Here is a 24,245-nt window from a genome sequence, read left to right as displayed (position 1 = left end):
TGATTAAGAGTCATGTATGAAAAATATTTGCAAAAATCATGAAAATACGAAATTTTCCGTAGGATGGAAAGCACTGAAATGCCACTCTGGATTTACAAACGAAAGTAAAATGTAGCAAACATTGATTTTGATCTCCACTAAAACATGAGAATTGCTTACTTAACTAATATCTGTCAAGTGTAGAAAAATAAATACAGCTCATTAGAAATCAGTACAGGTTCACTCAAAATAAATCATTTCAGGCTAATTGCTAGGGTTATTATATGTATATCTGAGACCCTTCTTGAATCCCATTAGAATATCAAATTCATCAGAAAGTGTAACACATCATATCTCAGATCCAGCAAAAATAGGAACAGCTACCAAATGTCCAACACTGTCTACGTGTGTGCCAGGACCAAGGCTGATCACTACAGACAGATTTATTTTCTCATTTATTCTTACAGTGAACTCGTAGTGTTTATAATCGTTCCTTCTTTTACAGTTGATGAACGAATGCTGACAGAAATGAAATAATTTGCTTATGTCATAAGCCAGTACAGGTCAGATCTATGATCCAAACTCTGGTTTGTTTAAATAAGAGTTTGACAGAATGTTTCATGATATTTTCACAAACAAGTTTGAAGAATCGGGCCAGATAGTAATCAGTTAACAAGTTTAACAGGTATAGAAGCTGCTGAACTTAGTAACCAATTAACAAGTCTGATGATTGTAGAAGTTGCTCTACACCTGAAGCATGTTCAGATCTCCAGTGATGAGACCTAGGCTTTGTGTTTCACCGCATCTTGTTCAAAATCATCAGTGATCTGGATGAGATCTACCAAATAGAGGATGTAGAGCCGAAGTGTTACCTAATGTATGAGATGGTGGTCAAGAAGCTAAAAGAGCCTGACAGGTGGAAGGATGAGCCACAATTAACAAGATGAAGTTAATATAAAAGGTTCTGAAGTAAGGCAGGCTCATTTGTTTTATTCATTCTTGTGGCATTTAATACATATTTCCAATGGGCAGGTATTGTGGTAAGTGATGAGAAGATACCAAGGTAAGGAATGCAGGGGCCTTGCCCTCTAGGAGCTTATAGTCTAGTGTTTATAGGGAGAGAGCAGAGGATATGGCATGTGGTAGTAATTCCTGTGAAATAGGAGTTTTTAGTTGACTGCAGAGTCATGTATATAAGATCCAGATCAGGAAAGGGAGTACAGTCACTTTATTTGCAAATTTCAGGTAGAGACTTTTAATATGTATTTTAAGAGAAATTCTGAGTAGTCAAGATTATCAAATGTTTAACTTGAAGAAATATGTAGAAATAATACTATTTTGTAGACATTTGAGGACTGCCTTGGGAAATGGAAATAAGACTTACTCTTCACAGCATCAGAAGGCAGAACTTGGATCATTGACTGAAAATTAGAATTAGACATGTTTTCATTCAACATAAGGAAAGCTTCATAGCTTATCATTGTATAAGATGAAAAGGGCTGCCTTATGAGGATCCATTCATTCAGTAACATATTGAAGAGGAAGTGTGGAGGCATCCCTTTAAGGAAAGAAGGCTAAGCTAAGCAACTTTTCACCTCAGAGCTAAGGAACCAAATAGTACTAATATTACATTATTTGGTTTAGTGGAAGGAATATATAGCACCAGTTTTCCCATGTGCAAAAAACCATGCATATCATATATTCTAATCTGTTATTGGAAAGGTACTAGAACATACAATATCACTCTTGAGAATATAATTTAACTTCTCGTTACACATATAAAGCATAGGAATTTTTCCTAAAGATTAATTTCTATTCAAGACAAATATGTCTCAAATAGGAAAGTCGAATGAGGGGTCTGTGTCAAAAAGTTTCAAAAATAACATCATGATTTATGTGCTGTGTTTATGGTCCTAACCAGAACATTTGGTTTCGTTAACCAAGTTTAGTAAGTCAGCAACCCTGTGAAAGATTGTCCAGAGAAGGTTAAAATATTTGCTTGATCTATGAAGAAATTACATAGAGTGGTAGGTATAAAAGCAGCAAATCGTATTTTTGAATCTATTTCTGGTAATGATCAACATCAAGTGTTTTGAGTCAATTATTAATGCTATATTAGGTTATGTAAAATAATTCATTATGCACTGGGTTTGTTTTTACCAAAGCAAAATGCTGGTAAGTTTTCAAGATCTTTTTTTTTTTTTTTTTTTGGCACATGTTTATTTACATAAATGTAAAATATGTTCTTAAAATACTCCCCAGTTTACTCTTACCATTTGGCACCTTTCCAAATGATTTACACTGGAGTTCATAGGTAATTATTTTATCTTGGAACCAGTATCTCTTGCTATGCTGTTCTTAAATATGAGATGGCTATTTCATTGCTAAAATACTGGTTAGCCTTGGATAGCTGAATAAAAGAGGATCATGGTACTTATACAATAAATCCTAATTTAAAATACAACAAATTACCTTGCTCTGTTAACCACATTTCTATAAAGTCATTAGACTTGAAACTTGGCCTTTTTTCATCTTAAGTGGACTGACCAAACAGGCTCTCTGGGGTGAGAGAGGCCTCTAGGTTGCTGGCCTGGCATTTGAGCAGGTGAGAGTGACTCCAGATGAAATGAACAGTATAGAAGTATTAGGTTTAAAGAGAGATGAGCTCAAGTTTTGATATTTCAAATTCAAGGCGCTTTTGTTATATAAAAGATCTGTCCAGGAAACATTTGGAAATGTAAGTCTAGAACTCATTAGAGCTATCTGGCCTGACTATATAAAATTTAGAGTTTTTGGCAAATGGATGATAATTAAAGTCATAATAATGGGTGAAATCACCCAGGTAGAGTGAGAAAAGTAGGAGGAACAAGTGAGAGCCACAGTTAGAATCAACAACACCAATCTTCCTACACAGAAAGGGAAGAAAGAGTCCACGAAGGAGCATAAGAAAGAGTAGCCATAGAATTAAGAGAAAAATCAGCAGACCCCACCATTAAAGAAACCATAGGAAGAAAATTTTCAAAGAGTAGCCAGAAATATTAGCTGCTGCAGAAAATTCATGTATCATGAGGACTTATTATTGTCAGTAAATTTTGGTATATCAACGAAGATCTTATTAGTGAGCCTGGAGTTATGGTGACATCAGAAGCTTTCTTAAAGTGGAGAGAGCTGAAGGGAGATACAGAAATCAGGAATGTAAACAATGCTTTTAAAATGAGCACTGGGTGTTATTCTGATGTTGCCAAATTGAACACCAATAAAAAATAAATTTATTATTAAAAAAAAACATTCTTGAAAACAAAAAAATAAAAAAATAAAAAATAAAAGAAATAAAAAAATAAAATAAAATAAAATGCTTATCAGGGGGATCCCTGGGTGGCTCAGGGTGGCTCAGCGGTTTAGAGCCTGCCTTCTGCCAAGGGAGTGATCCTGGAGTCCCAGGATTGAGTCCCACATCAGGCTCCCTGCATGGACCCTGCTTCTCCCTCTGCCTGTGTCTCTGCCTCTCTCTCTCTCTCTCTCTCTCTCTCTCTCTCTGTGTCTCATGAATAAATAAATAAAATCTTAAAAAAAAATAAAAATAAAATGCTTATCAAGGATAGGATGGAAATTTCCAGAAACTTGAGGCCCCAGAGATGCTTTTTGAGCTACCGAAGTCTGGACCAACTTCAAACGCTAATGGGAAAAATGAGCAAAGAAGGGAAAAGTGCAATTGCTGATGAAAAGGGGGAGGCAGAAAGGCAAGGAATCCAGTTTAGGAAGAGAGTAGCTTTAGACAAAGCACAAGCACCACTTCCTATGGACAGAAATAAATGCTAAGGGATGGAAAGTACTGCAAAACAGATGGTGAGTCTTTCAAAGGAAGCTGGGGGAACTCAGATGAGTGCTTCCTTTTCTCTGAAAATAGGGGGATGGAGAATGAGAGTATTTGAGATTTGTATCCTATTATATAGGAAACTGGATCCACTTTATTATAAAAGCATCTGTACGTGGCATATTTTCAAATATAGCCTCCAAAATGGAGAAAACAGAACAATGGCCTAAAATCCATCATGGTAATGTCATGATTTCACCTTATGCAATAGCAGAAACTCTGAGAAAAAAAAAAAAAAAGAGTCAAGAGAAGTTCTAAAAATTTACAATCCCATGGCAATGTCTGGAGAAGTGACTTCAATTACCGTGTGTTGTGAATAAGCACACACCCCATACCAGACGTTGTCTGGCCATTAGGACACACAGAAAACTAAGTATGTGTTTCTTGATTGATTGAATGCAGCCAGAAGCCCAGCATGAGGGATGTGGGCCCAGTTCAGTATGGAGCCCACGGGTGTCTCTGTGGCTCCAACTGAGTTATTCAGATCAGCCCACTAAGGTAGACCGTGTGATATTACTGACTTTTTGGCTTCTCAATTTTCCTTTTGATATCATTGATAAGAAGTCATCCTTCTGATCACTCTTAACCCTGTGTTGTAAAATCAAGCTAAAATACAACCCCATGTTCCTCCCGTTTCCTCCTTTTTCTCAACTGCCAAAGTCAAGTATCAGATTTCCATTGGAAAACAGTCAATATTGCATTCCTGCTGCCATGCCTCTTATTTGCCATTTTAAAATTACTTTCCCAAAGTAGAAATAAATTAGTGTAGGGTTGGATGTCATTTTACCTTTTCCCCTTCACTTGATTCCTTTCAGTACCTGGCACGTAGCTCTCCCTATGTCCTTATTATATGAATTACTGCGGTGTTTTAAATATAATTCAACTTTATGAGAATTTTAATTACAAAACTGCCCACTATTCTGAAACTATTCTCATTTCCTTATGGAAATATCTTAAACCATATTACCTGAGTGCCTCTTATTATGCAAACATGAGAAAGAAAATATTGACCTGGGATTCCTGGTTTCAAATTGGGTCCTCTCTATTTATAAAGAGTTATCAACATATGACAAGAATTAGATAAATAGCATTCTTAGTGTAGGAACTTGGGTGACCTTTTTCTTTGCTCTCGTTGCCTCTTAAAACATTTATGCTTTCCACCTTGGTTTGGTTTTCGAGCGTCCTCTAACAGGCTAGGACTAAGGTCCCAGCATTCTTAGTACTTTTTTAGCACCTTGTGGAGAAGAAACATAAATGTCCAGATGATATAATAAAATATAGAAATTTGTGAAGTATGTTCCCCAGATTAGAATAAGAGAAAATTTATACAGAGATTGATACAGGAAAAAGAGAAAATAAATTCTTATTGTCAGTATAGCTACAACAGCCCAGTATTAGTTTCTCTTATGAAAGAATTTCTTTAAAAATATGTATATCAAGGGGCGCCTAGGTGGCTCAGTTGCTAAAGCATCTAATTCTTGATTTCAGTGCAGGTCATGATCTCAGGGTCACGAGATGGAGCCTCGCGGTGTCGTGTCCCTGATGGGCATGGAGACTGCTTAAGATTCTCCCTCTCCCTCTCCCCCAACCCACCCCCCACTCACCCTCTCTCTCTCTCTAAAAACAAAACAAAACAAAACATATATATATTATATGTGTACATATATATATCAAGTATATATATATATATACATATATATATATCAAGATCTTTCAATGATATGTGTGTGTGTCAGTGTCTGTTCACAGGAGCTGTATGATAAATTACATTCTAACTCTCAGTAAAGTGAAAAACAAACTTCTCCACCCCCCCCTTTTTTTTTTAACAGAATTGTCAACATCACACTGCTGGTGACTTCTGTGAACGATGTGCTCTGGGATATTATGGAATTGTCAGGGGATTGCCAAATGACTGTCAGCAATGTGCTTGCCCTCTAATTTCGTCCAGCAACAAGTAAGATTAAGAAATATTACCATATTTCCCAATCAGTAGCACCATCTGTGTAGCACAAGGCTTTCTATGATTTAACTATTTTTTCCATGTAGATAAAAACTCAATGTAAGATATTTTTTTAAACAATGTAAAAACATGACAAAAGTGAGCACATGATGCTCTATGGTTTATTTTTCCATTCAAAGCCTGTCCCAAGTAAATAATACTAATTAAAACGTAAATGCTCATATTGACATAATTTATGTTTATGAAATAAATGATATATACACGTGCATAATTTTATACACTTTTATAAGGATCTTGTATTTGCATATAGTTCTGACATAAAGTCAGCTATGAAGAATTATTTGAGTGCATATTATATGACTTTTGCAACTCTTTCCATTCATCTTGTGTGTTTAATTCACAATTTGTAAAGAATTATCAAGAAAATAATTGAAAAAAAAATAGTTAAAGGAGGGTGACTTATTTTTCTGCTCCAAAATAAGTCCATGTTTTCCAGAATCACAATCCTTTTCTGTTAAGATGGTCTGAGCTTGGTACCATGGAAACACAGCCACAAGGGGAAACAAAAGCCAGAATATTTTATTTCAGTGCTGTCTGCACATTCTGCATTGGTTTATATATTGATGAAAACCCTTGTTGCAAAGGCTGTCTATACTTTGAGCTAAGTGATTTATAGACTTCAATTTTTACCTGGTAGGGCAATTTTTTCTCTAAGAATTTGCTTTTGAGGAGACTGTACAGCAGTTTGTTCAGAATTAGAATCCTGGACACCTTATCTTGAGTTGTTTTGGGGATTTTTTCTTCATCATTGGCTTTATATACATCCTGAAAATATTTTCATCTAAATCGTCTCCCTTTCTTCTGCAAGCTCGTCTTTTTTTGTTTAAGAGAATCACAGATCTTTTGTCAAATATAAACTGTTAGATAAACTCTTCTATTTGTTCACCCAACCACCAAGTGGTAGGTGTATGAAAAGTCATATTATGTCTATTTTCCTCTCCCTAATCTCCCTCTCAGATTTAAACAAGAGAATGCTATTTATTTTTTTTTTGTTATTAAAATGTGAGCCATTGGATTAGAAAGATTCAGCAATTAACTGATCATTTCTTTGGTAACAATGAATCATAACATCGGTTGAAAAGGCTCACAATAAAACGTGTCTTAAGAGAAGTCGACTTAAATGTCAAGGGAATTCAAAGGCACAAAATACCACACTCGATTTTGGAAGCTTTAAGAACATATGGAAAGAAGTAGTAGCATTTCTAATAGATCATAAACGGTGGATGGGAAGGTTTCTGTTGGTGGAGATAGCAGGAGATTACAGGAACAAAAGCTTAGGAACCAGTTCTTCACGTTTACGAACTAACAAGAGCTTGCAGCATGGAGTTCAGATAGAGCTCATAACGGCAGGTGAAGATGAGTAGGAGGATGGAGGCCAAGCTATAGAAATCCTTGCATACCCATCTAAGAAATTGTTCTTTAATTTTCTCCGTAATGAGGACACACTGCAAGTTTTTAGTTAAAACAAACAAGCAAAAAAGGTTAATGTGATCAGAGCCACACTTTAGGAAGACTGTTATGGGAGAGGTAAGTAAAATGTTGAATTCAAACAGGCCCAGGAACAAAGTGAAGAGCGTGATTAATTTAAGCTGTTGTGCTAATTATGCAATTTTTATGAGAACCTGAAGGTAGGCCGTAGGCACAGGAAGGAAGACAAGGGGACGGTTGTAAGAACATGGGTGAATGCAGCTCTCCAGAAGTGCTAACAAATTTGGTATGAGGGGTTGGGGCCAGGCAGGAGTTGAAGCCAAGCGTTGATAACTGGGTTGACCTCACGAAGGGTAGTAATGCGATTAACCCGAACCGGGAATTCAAGAGAGAGCTGCTGCAGAGGACAGAAGAGCGATGCTCCAAATAGGTTCAAATTGAAAAATGAAAGATCTGTCCAGATGGAAATATGCAAATAGCTGCAGAAAATGAAAATAGAATTGGAAGGGCAGATGAAGGAAGAGATATGTTAATAAATGAATTGAAATTGGGTAAGATTTCCCAGGGGCGTGTTACCCAAGGGGACCACGTGGAAAGAAGGAAAGACGGAATGGCCTCCACTAGAGAAACCAGAAGAGAAAGAGGAGCCAAGACGGGAGCTGTCAGGAAAGGAACTGAGACCCTTCCCCCCCAGCTAAGGACACCCCCAGGGAGAGGGCAGCTGCTCCCAGAGGAGACCAAATACACATGGGAGCGCTTGCCGGTGAGGGTCGTGGGGCAGTTTGACAGTCAGTAGTGGAAACAGGCACCGTGGTAGCAGGTATCAGTTTATCGCTTTAAGAAATGTCAAGGAAAAGAAAGTGCTACTGTGACCGGTGAGCAGGATCGATAAAAGGGTATGTTTTCATTTTCGTTTTCTGTGATTTTTATAATTTAAGTATATTTTAATGGAAAAAACCCTGTAAGAATCAAAATACCAAATCAAGGTGGCCAGTTCAGTGGCTTTCAAGCTTTCTTTACTGCTACCATTGTAAGAATTCATTTTTTTTAATATCATAACTCAGTATGTGAAAAACTTACATGCATATAATACATATTTTTATAAATAAATATATCCTTTAAAAATTTTATTCGATTTTATTCCCTTGCATTATTAGAAGAAATTTTAGTTCAAACCTACTAGAGTGATTTCGGGACGCACTCCTATCACCACCACCTAAAGCTTAACATGTTAATTAACAAACCAAAGACCTGTGTGTGGTACGAAGAGAAGAATTAAAATACAAAGCAAGAATAAATAAATAAATTAAATTAATAAATAAATAAAATAAAATAAAATACAAAGCAAGGAAGCCAGCCAGAGTAAAGAGGAGAGACTCTTCTTCCCAAGAGAGAAAGATAGATTCTAAAAAAAAAAAGAAAGAAAGAAAGAAAAGAAGAAAAGAAAAGAAAAGAAAAGAAAAGGAAAGAAAAGAAAAGAAAGATTCTGAACCACGGATGGAGGAGGCTGAGATACCTCCTTTCGGTGACTCTGATCTGCGCAGCCAGGGAAAATAAAGGAGTGAGGCATGGGGAATGATGCTCGCTCATTTCCACACGTTAGTTTTTCAGTATTTCTTACCAAAGCAAATATGACACACCGTCAACCACCGTGACTGTGCAGCATTGCTCGGGGTTTTCCACCACCTACTCCAGGAAAGGTCGGATAGTTTTTCATCAAAGTAGAAGAAACCCTGACCCTCTGCAATCTGACCGCCTTTCCCAATCAGTGCCCTCTCCTCTTCCCCAGTGATGCCACGTCTGAGTCCCTTGTTCTTTCCCAAACACGCTAGCAATCTCTGCCAGAAAGAGAAAGACAAAAACTGTCTGGTTTCACTTAACGTGTGGAATTTTACAAACAGGAACCCACTGAAACCAAATGTGGAATGGCGGTTGCCAGGGAGTAGGGAGTGGGGGAAACCGGGAGAGGCTAGTAAAAGGATACAACTTAAGGTGTAAGACGAAGGAGATCTGAGGATCTACTAATATATAACATGGGAACTGTAGCTGATAATGCTTTATTGCGTAATTGGAACTTGCTAAGCAAATAGGACCTATGTTCTCACCAAAAAAAAAAATATATATATATAGGCAGCTATGTGAGGTGTAGATGTGTTCATTTATGTGTACATATGTGTATATCAAGTCATCACATGCACAATTTAATTATGTTATGGTTTTATTTGCCGGTCAGACGTCAGTAAAGCCGAACACAACACCAGCAGATGTATAACGTAATGTCAGGCAGCAAAAGTGCTACCAGGGAATCGAGAGCGGCCAGTGCCCTTTTAGACAGGGCCACCAGTGAAGATCTTCATAAACAAAGGCTTGGATAGAGACGAGTGGAATGATGGGGGGGAGCCGCGTACCTACCTGGGGGAGAGGCCTGCCAGAGGAGACAGCGGGTACACTGGCCAGGGGACTGGCCCATGCTTGGCAGCCGAGAAGAGTGAATGGTGTCCGGGAAGAGTGATCAACATATGATTCTGAGAAGTTTCCGTGGCCAGTGAAATGTCCTAGCTGCCAAGTCTCCTGATGGCAGGAGGCAACTTGGAACAGCATCAGGCAGTGATGCCGGTGATGGCAGCAGGAGCAGCAGTTTCAGGTAGAGCGCAGGTGGAACGAGAGAGGAAGGGAGACAGAGTTGACTCCGTGGTTCACGGCAGAACAAATGGAAGCACAGAGTGACTGGCGATGAGAGGGGGAAAATCGTAGAAAGGTCGCTGGTGTTTTGGAGGCGGAAACTCGGTATTAGATCCTTTAAGGTAGATGCAAAGGTTTCAAGACTGAACGAGACCATCTAGGGGAGAGGACAGGACAGCTGGGAGAAATCTGGAGACTGAAGTGGGAGGCACATGAAGAGGTCAAGGGCACAATGTGTGGTCAGCAAAGGAGACTGAAAAAGGACAACCAGGGAATTAGGATAAAAAGGAGGAGGGAGTGGGATCCAGGAAGCCATTTCCTCTCTATAATATCCACGGGAACAAGACAGACTAGCAAACTCTAAATCTTAGAAACTCTCTTGAGGCAAATTTGGAATTAGCAAACATAAGGAAACGTCTAGGGCGGCTGCCGAGAGAATGGCACAAGGACTTCTGAGCTGCCCTGGAGACAATATGAGAACCAAGAGCGGATGAAGGAGTTGTAGGCAGTAAGAATCTACTCTAACTTGAAGTAAGCTGTGAACCCTACACCCTCCTTCGTAAGCCCTTATATGTGATTCAAGGAAAGGTTTCAAAACACCATAATATCATAGCTCAAAAACATTCCTATCAACTATTCAAGGAGAATTCTAACATTCTTGCATAGTAATTGAGGCAGATATATTACTGTAGAGGATTATGGTTTAATTATGTTGGCTCTCTAGAGTTTCACTTGAAAAGTCTAAAAACTTGTTTCCAAGTGCCGTACACACACACACACACACACACACACACACACACACACAGGACTTTGAAATGTGATATATGAGTTTGTGGTGTATGCACATGTATGTGTGTGTGTGTGTGCAGATGCACTCACCATCAAGCTTTAACTGAGAGAGCTAAAAGCTTGCCAGAATGTGTCAATTATGTATTTGTGGATCTGTTTTGCGAAGGCAAAAAATAAATTTGTCGGATAATGAGTGTGTGAGTAGTAGATCAATTTGTTCATGTATTTCGCAAAGGTTAGAGTTTATTACTCATTCATGTGCTATTGATTGAACGCACCAGAAGACAGTTAAAATAGGCTCCTCATGGCATCTGCCCAAGAGGAGTCGGGGCCCTAGTCTATACACAACACATCCTTGTTGGCATCAACTTCTTTAGCAGACCAACGAAAAGATAAATGATATTTGCAGCATAACCATTTTGCAACAAATATATTATTATTTTTTCTTTCTAAGTTCCCAGTGCATCCTGTGGTTTTATCTAGTGGGAATCCTCTTGAAAGAAGTTTGTAGCAACCTAAAACTGCATGTTAGTACAGGTTAGTTTTCAAGTCTTCCTAAGTGTTTCTTTTGTAAGGTAGGATGATCAGAAATCCCGTTAAAGCCTGACTGGCTGTGGTCTACTGGTGCGGCAGTAAGAACAGGGCAAGTTCTAGAAGACCTGCTTAATAGAAAAGATCATAAAATTGTCAGAAAATCTTATTCATTTTCTTGTAGAGCAATTTCCCTCCTTTCCTCACACTAAATCACATTACTTTGTGTTTAAAATAAATTTAGTTTGAAATCTGTATGTAAATTAGAAAAGGCATTCTTATTTTAAGTGAAATATTTATTCACACTTCATGTGTTGAAGTGCTAGTGGCAATTTGGGCTGAATTTTCAGAAAAAAGTTATATAGCTTTTAGGACCTTTTTTTTTTACTTGAAAAATATTCAGTCATACTTATTCTGCTATCAGGCAAATGCACATGAATTCTAGCCATATTTTTCTTTCAATTCATGGAAAACAGGACACTTGCTGGATGTTTAATACTTTTATGGTTGTCATATAATTAAAATTACAAAACGTTTACATAGTCAGTGTGAGGCATTGTAAATTCACTAAAGACCAACCATATATTTGTTGACTATTATGGGTATTATTTTGTTGTGATATCCTACCTTTGAATAGAAACATAAATAATTGTGGATATGTCATTTATAACCAATTCAAAATAAGTTCCAATCACCTGGATAATGACAGAAATACTTAAATATACATAATAAATAGGCTAAAATATTTTTTACAATTTTTTTTCTTTTTGTCAGTTTTAGCCCTTCCTGTGTCATGGAAGGCCTCGATGATTACCGCTGCACCGCTTGCCCTCGGGGGTATGAAGGCCAGTACTGTGAACGGTATGAATACTCATGAAACGTAGAGATCATATCATAAAGGACCAAAGTAAAAAAGAACTCATTATTTTCATAATTTATTTTCATCTTCTCTAGCAGTTCATAGGCTTGCCAAACTATTTTTTATTTCTGTATCTTGGTAGACTTTCTCTGAAGACAGTTGTTTATTTCCATCTTGTATGTAGACTTTCTCAAAGATTCCAAATTATTTTACAATTATCTAATTTATGTTTTAGAGTACACGTATCTCTATATCTATATGGCACATATCTATACATCTATATTTAGTCTACACACATATGTGTAGTGTATACACATTATATATCTGTATATTATCGTAGTTAATAACGATAAAAAGCTGGATACACATAATTCTCATCTTAATCCACTGGAAAATATTGGCTAACACTGTGCATGTCACTATTCTGAGCATTATGGCACTATAGCACCAAATGTATACATAATTCAGAGCGTGAATATATTAAGCATTCTTAGAACAATGGAAACAATAAAGTGTTTGTTATTGGGTTCCCCTTAACAATAAGCAAACAATATTACTTAAATGCTTCTTCTCACCATACTTTTTAAAGTTTCTTTTTAAGTTTTTATTTAAATTCCAGTTAACATTCCGTGTAACATTAGTTTCAGGTGTACAGTTTAGTGATTCAGCACTTCCATACAACACTCAGTGCTCATCACAAGTGAACCCTTAATCCCCATCACCTATTTAACCCATCCCTTTACCACCTCCCCTCTTTTTCACCGTATTTTTTTTTTACAAAATCTGATAATGTGTTTATGTAGCTGTTAAATTGAATACAAACTGTAATACAAATGATAAATTAAGAAACACAATTCCAGACTGTCTATGAAGGCCGTAATTAATATCTTCTGGGTCCATATTTTCTGTAAGATCAGTATCCTGGATATTGAAGCTTATCACTACCATTTTTAGTATGTTTTAGGTATTACCTCTAAAGTAACTGTTTACAGTATACATACATGATAGTTTTGGCATTAATTGATAACAAGTTTTTAAAAATACAAATATTTATATTTATAGTAAAATAAATACATATGTATATTTCAAATACATTTAGCATATAATTTGTCAATCATGCCTAAATAAATGTTTAAGAAGGTGATGGTCTTCTACTCAAAAAATATAGTAATAAAAATTTTTTCTCTAAGTTTTTATCCATGGACATAGTCTAGCTCCACTAACTTAGGTAGGTCCTAATTTTTTTTTTTTTTTATCTAGAGTATCAATAGCTGATGCTCTACTTCCTTTACACTAACATTGTGAAGATTGAATGTGTAGAGGATACATTGGTGCCCTGCCTATGTGCTTCCTCTCCCTAAGGCCTGAGAATGTACCCCACCTTCTTCCAGGGGCCCTTAGCCAATGACTGACTAGTGTGGAAGTACAAAATCCAGATGCTTATGCTTATTCTTGCTCCAGAGTTTTTCATGGAATCAGGCAGAGTTTTTCATGGAATCAGGACATTGCTTGGACTTTTTCCTTTCCATGCCCTGCTTTACCCACTCCTTTGCTGGGGTTCCACTCCTTTGCTGGGTTCTTCTAGGAGCACTCCTTAAACTATCAATCTCTTTGCAAATATAAATCAATATTAATTGTATACTCACCCATCTAAAAGTCTTCTTTTGATATAACCAGCAATGGTTGTGTTAATAATGGAAGTAAGTAGATAACTAAATAATTAAACTTAAATTTTGTGAATTCCAATGAATTTTCTACAGGTTTGCAAATTATATTTCCAAACAATTCTGCATGTGAAAACTCTAAACAGAATATCCAATACAAGTAATACAAAAATCCAAAAAAAAAATTCCATTTGTTTTGGAGATATATACATTTGAATATATGTATTTTTCATGTCTACCAATGTGCTTTGGTATTCATGGCTAGACTAATATTCATTTCATGCCCTTGAAAATACCAGTAGAATGATGATTAAAAGTGTCCCTGGACACCAAGGGTGTTATCTGCAGTAATTTATGAAAAAAATGTTCGACAGTATACTACATTTATAAATTGGAGTTCCCACTATCTATGAAAGCATGTATATAGAAAAGACGGGAAGGGTGCACCAAATTGACAGTTACTGTCTTAAGGCAAAGTGATTATAGAAAATTTATTTTTTTTTCATATCCATTAATGTTTAATCAATAGGAGTTGGCAGTTCATATAGCATATAGATGAACAGGATCATACAACTATCAAATGTGAATGGCTTGAATTGTTTTCGCAGTTCTCAGATGTTGTTACAGCTTTACATTCCTCATCTCTAACATATAAATGATCAAGTTATATTTCCCTGAAAAATTGCTTTTATTCCGCTAAATTAAACCAAAGGTTTTGGTTAAATTTTTATTGTGACTTTCCAAATAAATTTGTTCCCCTTCTGAGACTTTCTTGAATCATTTAAATCATCTTATGACCTGCCTAAGCTCATCAGCTCAGGTCTAAAACTGCTTACATGTTTTGAGTGTCCCTGTAATGTAGGAAACCTCTCACCATGCTTTCTCTTTGTTACTTTTGTAGTAAACTATGAGCATTTAATCAACCTGAACCTGCTTAGAATGGAATTCTTTCACCTGCAAATGTTAAGAAATAATTTTTTTTTTTTGTTAAGAAATAATTTAAGTGGACTTGTTTAAATGGTAGTTTTATTGAGCATTTATAATCTTACATTGAAATAAGATAACAATTAAAACTCCAAATGTATAAAAGCCTAGTAATGGATAACTTTTTTTTTTTTTGGTTTGCCTTTTCTAACCAGCACAAGATAAATTAACTTTCACAAGTTGTACAAATCTCCACAACCCCAGGCCACAAAAATCGTTCAGGAGTATAGGCCTAATGTTAGTGATTTTTGGCTTTGACCTCCTATTGTGTCTCAACTTCCTCCCACACTTGTCTCTGGAACAAAAATTCTGGGTTTTGATTATATTTAATTGACCATATATACAACATATAATTTGTTGTCCAAACTGGGATACTGTGAGGATAGGAAGTGTTTTAATAATTAAATCAGGACAACAGGTAATTTGGGACCATCCTGAGTAATTCAAAGTCCTGCTAGCATCTCGTTGTTACCAGACTTCCAGTAACATAAACCCCTGTGGTCTGTCCTTAGGCAAATGGATATGCGAACAGGTGGAAGAGTCAATGAATTGATTTCATTTGCGGTTCATCTAGTTGGATTTTCTTTCTAATCTCTCAGATTAATGTTATGTATTTTATTTGCATAACATTAGCCCCCTTCCTTGGGTATATAATAAAAAATCCATCTTCAGTAAGATGTGCTAAAAAGACCAGTAAAATTAAATGAAAATGTAGTAGTTTATTGCCGCTTAATTACTTCTTTTTCCTTGTCAGTAAAATTAGTGGGTTGGGGATCCCTGGGTGGCTCAGCGGTTTAGCGCCTGGCTTTGGCCTGGGGCGCGATCCTGGAGTCCCGGGATCAAGTCCCACATCGGGCTCCCGGCATGGAGCCTGCCTCTCTCTCCTCCTGTATCTCTGCCTCTCTCTCTCTCTATGTATATCATAAATAAATAAATCTTTAAAAAAAAAATTAGTGGGTTGAATTATTTGGTCATTTTGAGCTTTAAGATGCATGAGTCTAGGAAAGCCCAGGTGTCAATCTCTAATTTCACTTATGTATAATTTTTTTTAAAAAGAAGACTTCAAAACAATGTTTATGATCTAGAGCAATGGTGGGCAAGTTGGCCCACAAAATGCGGCCTACTGCCTGATTCTGTAGGGCACTGGAAGCTAAGAATGGTCCTTACAGGCAAATGTTTACTGTCAGTGTCCTGAGAGGAAGTGCTAGGTTGGAGCCCTGAATACCAAAGCACACGAGTAGACATGAAAAAATATATATATTCAAACGTGTATATCTCCAAATTGAAGTAATAAGCTCGATACCTTAGCAAGAACTTCCTTCTTCTCACTAGTGGATTGATCTTCCATTAATGAATCATCAATAGATTCTTACCGCACTCCGTATCATTAATCATCATTTTTATGATTAAGTTTTGAATTCCATCAGCCAGAAAAGCCCTCTGCACGTGTCTTCCTCGTCCCCCGAACGATTCTGGTTTTGCATCTTGATCTGTGCAGACCTCAGGTGTGCAGTCCCTGGTCCTTTCCGGGAGGGGTTTCCCCGCTGGTCCTGTCCCACTGGGGCCACGGGGCCTATGCTGACCTCTGCTTCCTCCACTTTCCTCCAGGTGCAGCCCCGGCTACACCGGCAGCCCCAGCAGCCCCGGCGGCACCTGCCAGGAATGTGAGTGTGACCCGCACGGCTCGCTGCCCCTGCCCTGCGACCCAGCCACGGGGCTGTGCACCTGCCGGCCTGGGGCCACTGGCCCGAAGTGCGACGGCTGCCAGCCCGGGCACGCTCGCCAGGGCTCCGAGTGTGTGTGTGCGTACCTGGGCATGGGGAGCGGGCGGGGAGTGGAGAGGGACGCTGACCTCAGGCCCAGGGACGGGGACCCCCGCTGACCGCGACCCCTGCTGACCTCAAGCCCGGTGACCGTGACCCCTCCTGGCCGTGACCCCCACTGGCCTTGAGCCCAGTGACCGGGACCCCCGCTGACTGTGACTCCTGCTGACTTTGAGCCCGCTGCCCACAACCCCCGCTGACCTCGAACCTGGTGACCATGACCCCCACTGGCCTCGAGCCCAGTGACCGGGACCCCTGCTGACCACAACCCCCGCTGACCTCAAGCCCACTGACCGCGACCCTCACTGACTGTGACCCCCGCTGACCTCGAGCCCAGTGACCGTGACCCCCTCTGACCAGGACCCCCGCTGATGGTGACCCCCACTGACCATGACCCCCACTGACCGTGACCCTGCTGCCCTTAGAGACTTGTAGCTGCCACTAACAATTGCCAATGACCAAGCTAGGTTTTTATGGAATCCAAAATGGTGGATTTCTTATAGTACACAGGCCTTTTATACATGGTCCATCGTTGTCAAGAGGAATTTACACAAATAATCTGTGCCCTTGGTAGGTTATATTTAGAGCAGAGTCCCTCATAGTGAACCAAATTCAACCTACCAAAGTTACCAACCTCACCAATCGAAGCCGGTGCCGGGGCATGTCTAACCAATGCCCTGTCTTCAGACCCCAGGCATTCTCCAAAACCACTTTCACTGCACGTGGTTCATCATAATAGTAATTCTTTAAAATTTCACCTGTGTTGAGAGCTTACCACTTGCCAGACACTATAGTAAGCACCTTATATGCTTTTCATGATTGCAACATCTCTATACATTATCATCTCTACTGTGTGGTAACAAAACTGAATTTAGGTAATTTATTTTTCAAAGCTCACAGTGACTTTTCAACAGAGCTATGATTTGAACCTGGGTCTGCCTTACAAATCTTACTTTCTTTTACACTGACTGCCAATGCAACACAGTGAAAGCAGACGTGGTTTTCCCACTATATTCAACATTAATCAATTCAGTTCTTTATTTCTTGGACTTAAAGCCCATGTTACCTCAATAAAGAATAAAGATAAAATGGGCTAACAATGAAAAATTATATTTTTTTTGAAAATTTTAAATATATATAATGTTAATAGGTACAAACTTTTTTTTCCTACTAACTGTTGAGACTCTCTCCTCTAAGATTTAAAACGTTATGATAGTTATATGCTAGTTAGGATAGATTTTTTATTCATCGGGGATTGTGAGGTAGAGAGTCCTGCCTTCTATGGAAGTGAAAAAAGCACTAGCTGGGTGCTCAGATTTCTTTCTAGACATTTTCATTTTTTTCTGATAGGAATAATTTGGGATAACTCTAACATGTTGGTGAGTTCTGAAGAGATATTTTGTTGGACTTTCAGAAAACAGGATGGATTTCTCCTTAGTATGTTAGGTTAATACAAAGCCAACCTCCTCTTCTAACCCTCATTCAATTCACAATTTACATACCATTTTATAAAATGAGAAGAACCACCTGCCTTTCTGAAATTTGAGAATGAGCAAGAAAGACATTTATTTAATAGTAAGGTTCTGTATGGTGAATCACAAAACTTGGATTTGTTCATGTCCTATTTTCTACAGATCAGTAGTTAACACAAAACAACTCATGTAATGTTTAAAATAGATTATGAGTGGCATAGTAAAATATATTACTCTTATAGAGAACAGAAATTAAAATTGGGAGCTGTTGGCAAGATGTTATTCCATAAAGAGTGCCCGAAATAGCGTTTTATAAATATCGAATTGATGCTTCCTATTTTTATTCATTGCATATGAGATATTAGGAATATAAGAGCTTTATTATTTATAGTCACAATTTATCTAAAATATAACATTTAAGATGAGGTTTTGCTTGCCGGTGTAGCAAAAGCAATCATGAAGTGTGTTTTTTACCTGCAACCTAGCTAAATGTGATAGTGCCCCTTAACTATATAAAATATATATATATACTTTTCAGCCACTTGGTAAAAGCTAAGATCTGAGGTTTTATCCTACCTTGACACTGATCTGCAGAGATGGTCAAGATTATTGGGGGTTTTTTAAGATTTTATTTATTTATTCATGAGAGACACACAGAGAGAGGCAGAGACCTAGGCAGAGCAACAGGTTCCATGCAGGGAGCCACATGCGGGACTCGATCCCAGGACCCCGGGGTCATGCCCTGAGCCAAAGGTAGACGGAGCCACCCAGGCGTCCCAAGATTATTGTTTTTAATATCCAATTGCTGGCAAGAATCTTACCACAATAACACAGTGGCCCTTCTGTGTTATCACTAGAACGCTGCTGTGCTTCTGTAAATCAACGATGATTGCTGATGGCAATTATTGCTCCTTGTAAATGAGAGCAGGAACACAACAGTACAATGTGGCTGATCACAGTAAAGAAAAGGAGACTTTCATAATAAAAGATAATGAGAGAGTATCAGTTGACCTCCAGATGCTATTTAATGAGTTGTGGCTTTGCTTATGGGACATGTGACCACGCTCCATCCTTGCCCCTTAAATGCCATCCTCTTTCTGCTCCCACTTAATCCCCAAGTGCTACTTCCTATCCAAAGGCTAGTGTATCTACTGCAGTTTTTTACAACCCCAAGCTGTGGCATGTTATTCAAATCCGGACATCATGGAATCTATAAAAGCAACTTCTGTTCACCCTGTTTGTACCTGATCTGCATGTTTTGTTCGTCAAAGATGTTTTGAGTCCTTTGTCAACCTCCTTGGGATAGGTCCAGGATTACAAGACTGTAGAACAGCAACTATCACTCTGATTCTGGGTAATTTTCCTAGTTATTGGCACTCAGTCTCATGTTTTATATATCACATTGAGAGAGCCATTCCATTGATGGAAGGAGTTGTGCTGTTGAACTGTCATATACAGGAGGCTGATCTCTATTTCCTTTATTTTCTGTCAAGCTTTACTTTAAGAGTCAACTCCATTTGATGACAGTTGTCACTCTGCTAGATCCAAGGAGTTCACTGACCTCAAAGAACAATAGAATCATATGATCTTCAAGTCAGAGGAGGTCTTATAAATAAGGTAGTCTGTCTTTTCTGTGGTGTCCCTGAAACTGACCATCTTCTGATGTGAGGAACATGCTGTCAGGATGTGTCTCTAGAAGGTTCAAATCCTTGACTGGCTGCATACAAGTTGTGAGACACCATTTAGTTAACTCTTCAAAGCTTCACTTCATCATCTGAAGAGATGGTCATCAATCATCACTTTACATCACTTCCATCTGTAAAATGGAAACAAAATACTAATGCAAGGTACCTAAGCATAATAGATGCTCAATAAATTCTAGGCATTATTAGCATCATGGTTATTATTTGACCACTTTATTAAACATGATATTTTGTACAGCTCATTAGTTTCTGATGAAATATTTAGGTTAGGCTGACTTCTGGTTTTCTATAATTCTAATTCTAGGCTCTTCAAGTCACTGAAAATCCCCTTTATGACCACCTTGTATTTTCTCCTCTTTTTAAGTTTTCACACAGCAATATTTATAGACTCATATATACAATGATTGTGACTACTTTTCTCATCCTTTAAATGAGGATATTAAAAGCACCTTATAGAATTGCTGTGAACATTACATGAGATAATGAAAGCAAGAAAGAATGTATTGCCTGCTATGTAGTGAATATTGTGTAGGTAAAAGTTACCATCCCATTATTATTATAATGCTTACAAAATAACGTTTCTTTTTTTTGGAACAGTTATGCCATACTTAAGCCATAATGAACTTGTGTTATGTGTGTGTGAATATATATATATATACATATTTATATATATATACACATACATACATTTACATATATGTACATACATATGTATGTATGTATATATGTATATATACTTGTATACGTATGTATATATATACTTATATACAGATTTTTGTTTGACATATATGTTTAATAAAGCATACATTACATATTCGAACATTAAAATTAATATAAAATTTATATTATATAACATAATACAAATTTATTAGTTTATTACAAATTATATAGTTATATATAATTATATGTATATTATATAACATATATTGTATGATATGTTAAGCATATAAATTATATATAAAGCAATTTGGTGCAAGAACAAATTCATCAGTCTCATCTAAAGCCCACAGAATACCTTTCCCTTTATTCAGAGAAATAATAGGTGGAAAAAGCCCACTTAATGAACTTAAAACCAAATTTTTACTTTGGAAGATATTATTTCTACAAAAGAATAAGCCCTAAATATAATCCCATCTAAAATTTTCCTCTTGAAGGGGTAAGGGAATGGAGAAAAATATAAAATCCATATTTTAGGCACTCTCAATGGCCTTAATATAAAAGGGTTAAATTAAAGCATGAATATAAGTACCCAGATTTTATCTTTTGCTAGAAATGTGTATTTACTCATTTATCCCTATTTTATTAGAGCAGACAATTTATGGATCTTTACCTAAAATTGGTTAATGGGTTTGGCCTTTTCAAAAATACTCAATGCACTCGTTTCAGCTTCAGCTTCTTTGGTGTGGATGTAGTGTGTGAATTTTTTGTGACAGTAAGCCTGTAGTTATTATGCATGGGGGACTCTGGTAGAAATGCAGTATTTTGTACTAATTGCTAACAGAAAGATCTGTAATATCAGCTGCATGATTTGTCCCTTACATGTGCCCAGCTATAACGATCTGAATTTAGTACTGCATTTGTTAATATTAGGCACAAATTTATCCTGACACTTTTATAGGCAAAGCCTCAGAAACATTTAGTCATGTAAAATATAATCATAGTCTTGAAGTATTTGCTTTTGCTCCCATGTAGTTTAGGCAGGATCTCACTTTATAACCTTATCTCTTGCTGAATAGAATGGTTTGAAGAGGTTCTTTTGGGGTCCTGATTATAAGATAGGTGTTAATTTACACTGAGCACTTACTGCACCCTTATCAAAGAACAATTGTTTACATAGTGTGAATATTCCATGTCTCTATTCACTCTTCAAATCTTCCCTCTCCTACTGAATTAAATGTGGTTTTAATTTGCATCCCATTTCCTGTGTTTGTTGCCAGGCATTTCAGTCTTTTTTGAGGGCAAATAAAAGTAGCTTGTAGTATAAGTAAAATATTTTGTGTCAGAATAAAACAGCAAACCATTATGTAGAAGGCACATTTCCCCATGTGTTTATCTTATAAGTGCATGAACTAGACTTATATAGAAGCTCTGGAAAAAATCCCCGTGGCTGTCATATCCATAAGTCTTTCTGATCCGTTTGGACAGGTGTTAGTATATTACTTGGAGCATCCCATAAAACTTACCTTTCACTTATGGAAATGTGCTTGTACTTTGTTCCTCAAGAAGCAAATACAGAGACCATAAGACGTGGGGTAATAACAGACCTTTGGACACAGAGACATGAAGTGGGATGTATGAGTCCTTGAAAGAGCAATTAAATACATTTTTATTTCAACAACTGAAGATGAGAAACCAAAACAGATGGGCAGGGGGTAGAATAAATGAGAGAAAATCAGTATTCATCATGCCTCTTGGCTTTCTAGCTCACCAATTTACTCTGCAGTGTATTACAGTAAATCAGATTCCAGTTCTGCATTCCAGGGCTTGATTTATTCTCGTATGAAGGGAAAACTGAGAAAACTTTTCCCTGGACATTTCTGGAACCATCAGTGAGCAACCTCTAGCCACACTATTATCAGTGAGCTGACTCGATTTCTTCCTAGAAATGGGTAGGTAGCAAATTATACGTTAGAGAAAGGCTAGCAAAGGATTCCTGAAGAACACACTGCCCTACAAACCATGCTCAGGTGTCCTATCATGAAGTATCAGTCAAGGTCTTAAGAGTAAAAAGAGCATATTGTTTGCTGACACATCCTGGGAACATCTGCCTCAAATCCACCTTCACTAGAAGTTGAATGGAACTTTATAATGATCATAAACTTGGCCTTAGGGGGAAAGGAACCTTTGTATTCTTCATAACTTTTAATAAAATTAAGATGTTACTAATACTTGTTCTTAGCCTGGGAATTACAACCTATAAGTAAGAATTTGCACTCTACAGCACACTTGCAAAACTTGAGAAAATGTGTTGGTTATGTATTGCTGCCACCCCAAAATTCAGTAGCTTCAAACAACAACTGGATATATCCTCAAGTTTCTGTAGGTTGACAGTTTGGGCTGATCAGGGATGGATAGTTCTTGGTTTTCAGGCCTAGGAGTCTCAGATGATGGGGTCGGGCCTCTACCACAATGGTCAGGCCTGCCTTTCTCTTGCTCCCAGCTGCCTCTCTTCCTCAAGAAGACTCCTCTGGGATTATCCATAAGGCAGCAGGGGGTTCCAAGAATCTGAAAGCAGAAAATACTGAGCCCCTTGACGCTGAGGCTCGAGAGCCATGCCGTATTCCTCTGACACACTCTTGGGTTCACAGTGTGTCATAAATCTAACCCAGATTTAAGCCGTGGGAAAAAGACTCTAGACTTTACCTCTTCATGGGAGAGCAGGAAGGAAGTGGTGACCACTTTTAATCCACCCAGAACTAAACATTGCCTTTATCTGATCAGTAACCCTTGGGTATTGTTACTTTCTTGATAACATTTGGTATCTTTTTTTTTTTCTTCCCCTCTCTTCCTCCACTCCCTTAACTCTTCCCTGGGTCAAAACTGAATTACCTCCAAACAAACCAACGAACAAACAAAAACCTGAATTACTTTACACGGGTGTCATAATAGCCATATCCTGACATTACTCAGTCTCTGCCACTCCAATCACAAGACAATTTTCTCTTACCGTTGTTTCAACTCTGTTCTGTTCCGCACTTATCTGTGGTCTCCAGTTCCTTAATGGGGGTCAGTGTTCCCCCATTTAGACACTTCCTGTTTGACCACTGTTCTCTCCATCCCTCCCTCCCTTTCCATCTCTCCCTCTCTTCTAACACTCTGATCTTCTCCAAAATATTTTTCATTCTTCTTTCACAACGATAGTAGTCAGCACATATTTTTTTTTTACTACATTGACTGTGTACAAGACACCCTCCTAAACACTGTGACCAAAGCTGGTTACAGTCTCTTCCCTGACGTGAAAGAGACAATATATAAATGAAGTAATAAGACAGTTCATACACACCGGAGTGTTAACATCATAAGACCAAGGGAGAGTAGTAGTGATTGGTGGAGACTTTAATTTCTGAGTCACCACGGCTCTTCCCTGTGAGGAAGGAACATCCAGGAACCACAATAGGGGAAAATGGAGGGAGAAGTGCCCTAGGCAGAGGAGAAAACAAGCAAAATGACATCTTCCATTTTTAGGACTGAGCATCCCTAAAGCTTATAATCTGGAACAGTGGTTCTAAACCCTAGCTGTATGGTAGGATCATCTGTAGCCTTTAAAAAATCCTGATGCCGGGATCCCTGGGTGGTGCAGCGGTTTAGCGCCTGCCTTTGGCCCAGGGCGCGATCCTGGAGACCCGGGATTGAATCCCACGTCGGGCTCCCGGTGCATGGAGCCTGCTTCTCCCTCTGCCTGTGTCTCTGCCTCTCTCTCTCTCTCTCTCGTTCTCT

General features: G+C 38.0%; 1 protein-coding gene across 2 annotated transcripts in view; it reads left to right on the top strand.

Annotated features, from left to right (window-relative positions):
• Positions 1-24,245, top strand: part of LAMA2 (laminin subunit alpha 2) — a 580,166-nt gene that overhangs the window by 404,094 nt on the left and 151,827 nt on the right. For both annotated transcript variants that reach the window (XR_012002712.1, XM_072764558.1), the window contains 3 exons: positions 5,683-5,807; positions 12,078-12,164; positions 16,419-16,612. Coding sequence is in view for 1 of the 2 variants with exons in the window: in XM_072764558.1 (XP_072620659.1) it covers positions 5,683-5,807; positions 12,078-12,164; positions 16,419-16,612 (406 nt within the window). In the remaining variant the exon portion in view is untranslated. The remainder of the gene's footprint in view (positions 1-5,682; positions 5,808-12,077; positions 12,165-16,418; positions 16,613-24,245) is intronic.

The sequence above is a fragment of the Vulpes vulpes genome, chromosome 1 (genome assembly GCF_048418805.1).
Source record: "Vulpes vulpes isolate BD-2025 chromosome 1, VulVul3, whole genome shotgun sequence".
NCBI classification, from domain to species: domain Eukaryota; kingdom Metazoa; phylum Chordata; class Mammalia; order Carnivora; family Canidae; genus Vulpes; species Vulpes vulpes.
This window is presented reverse-complemented; position numbering and strand designations above follow the sequence as displayed.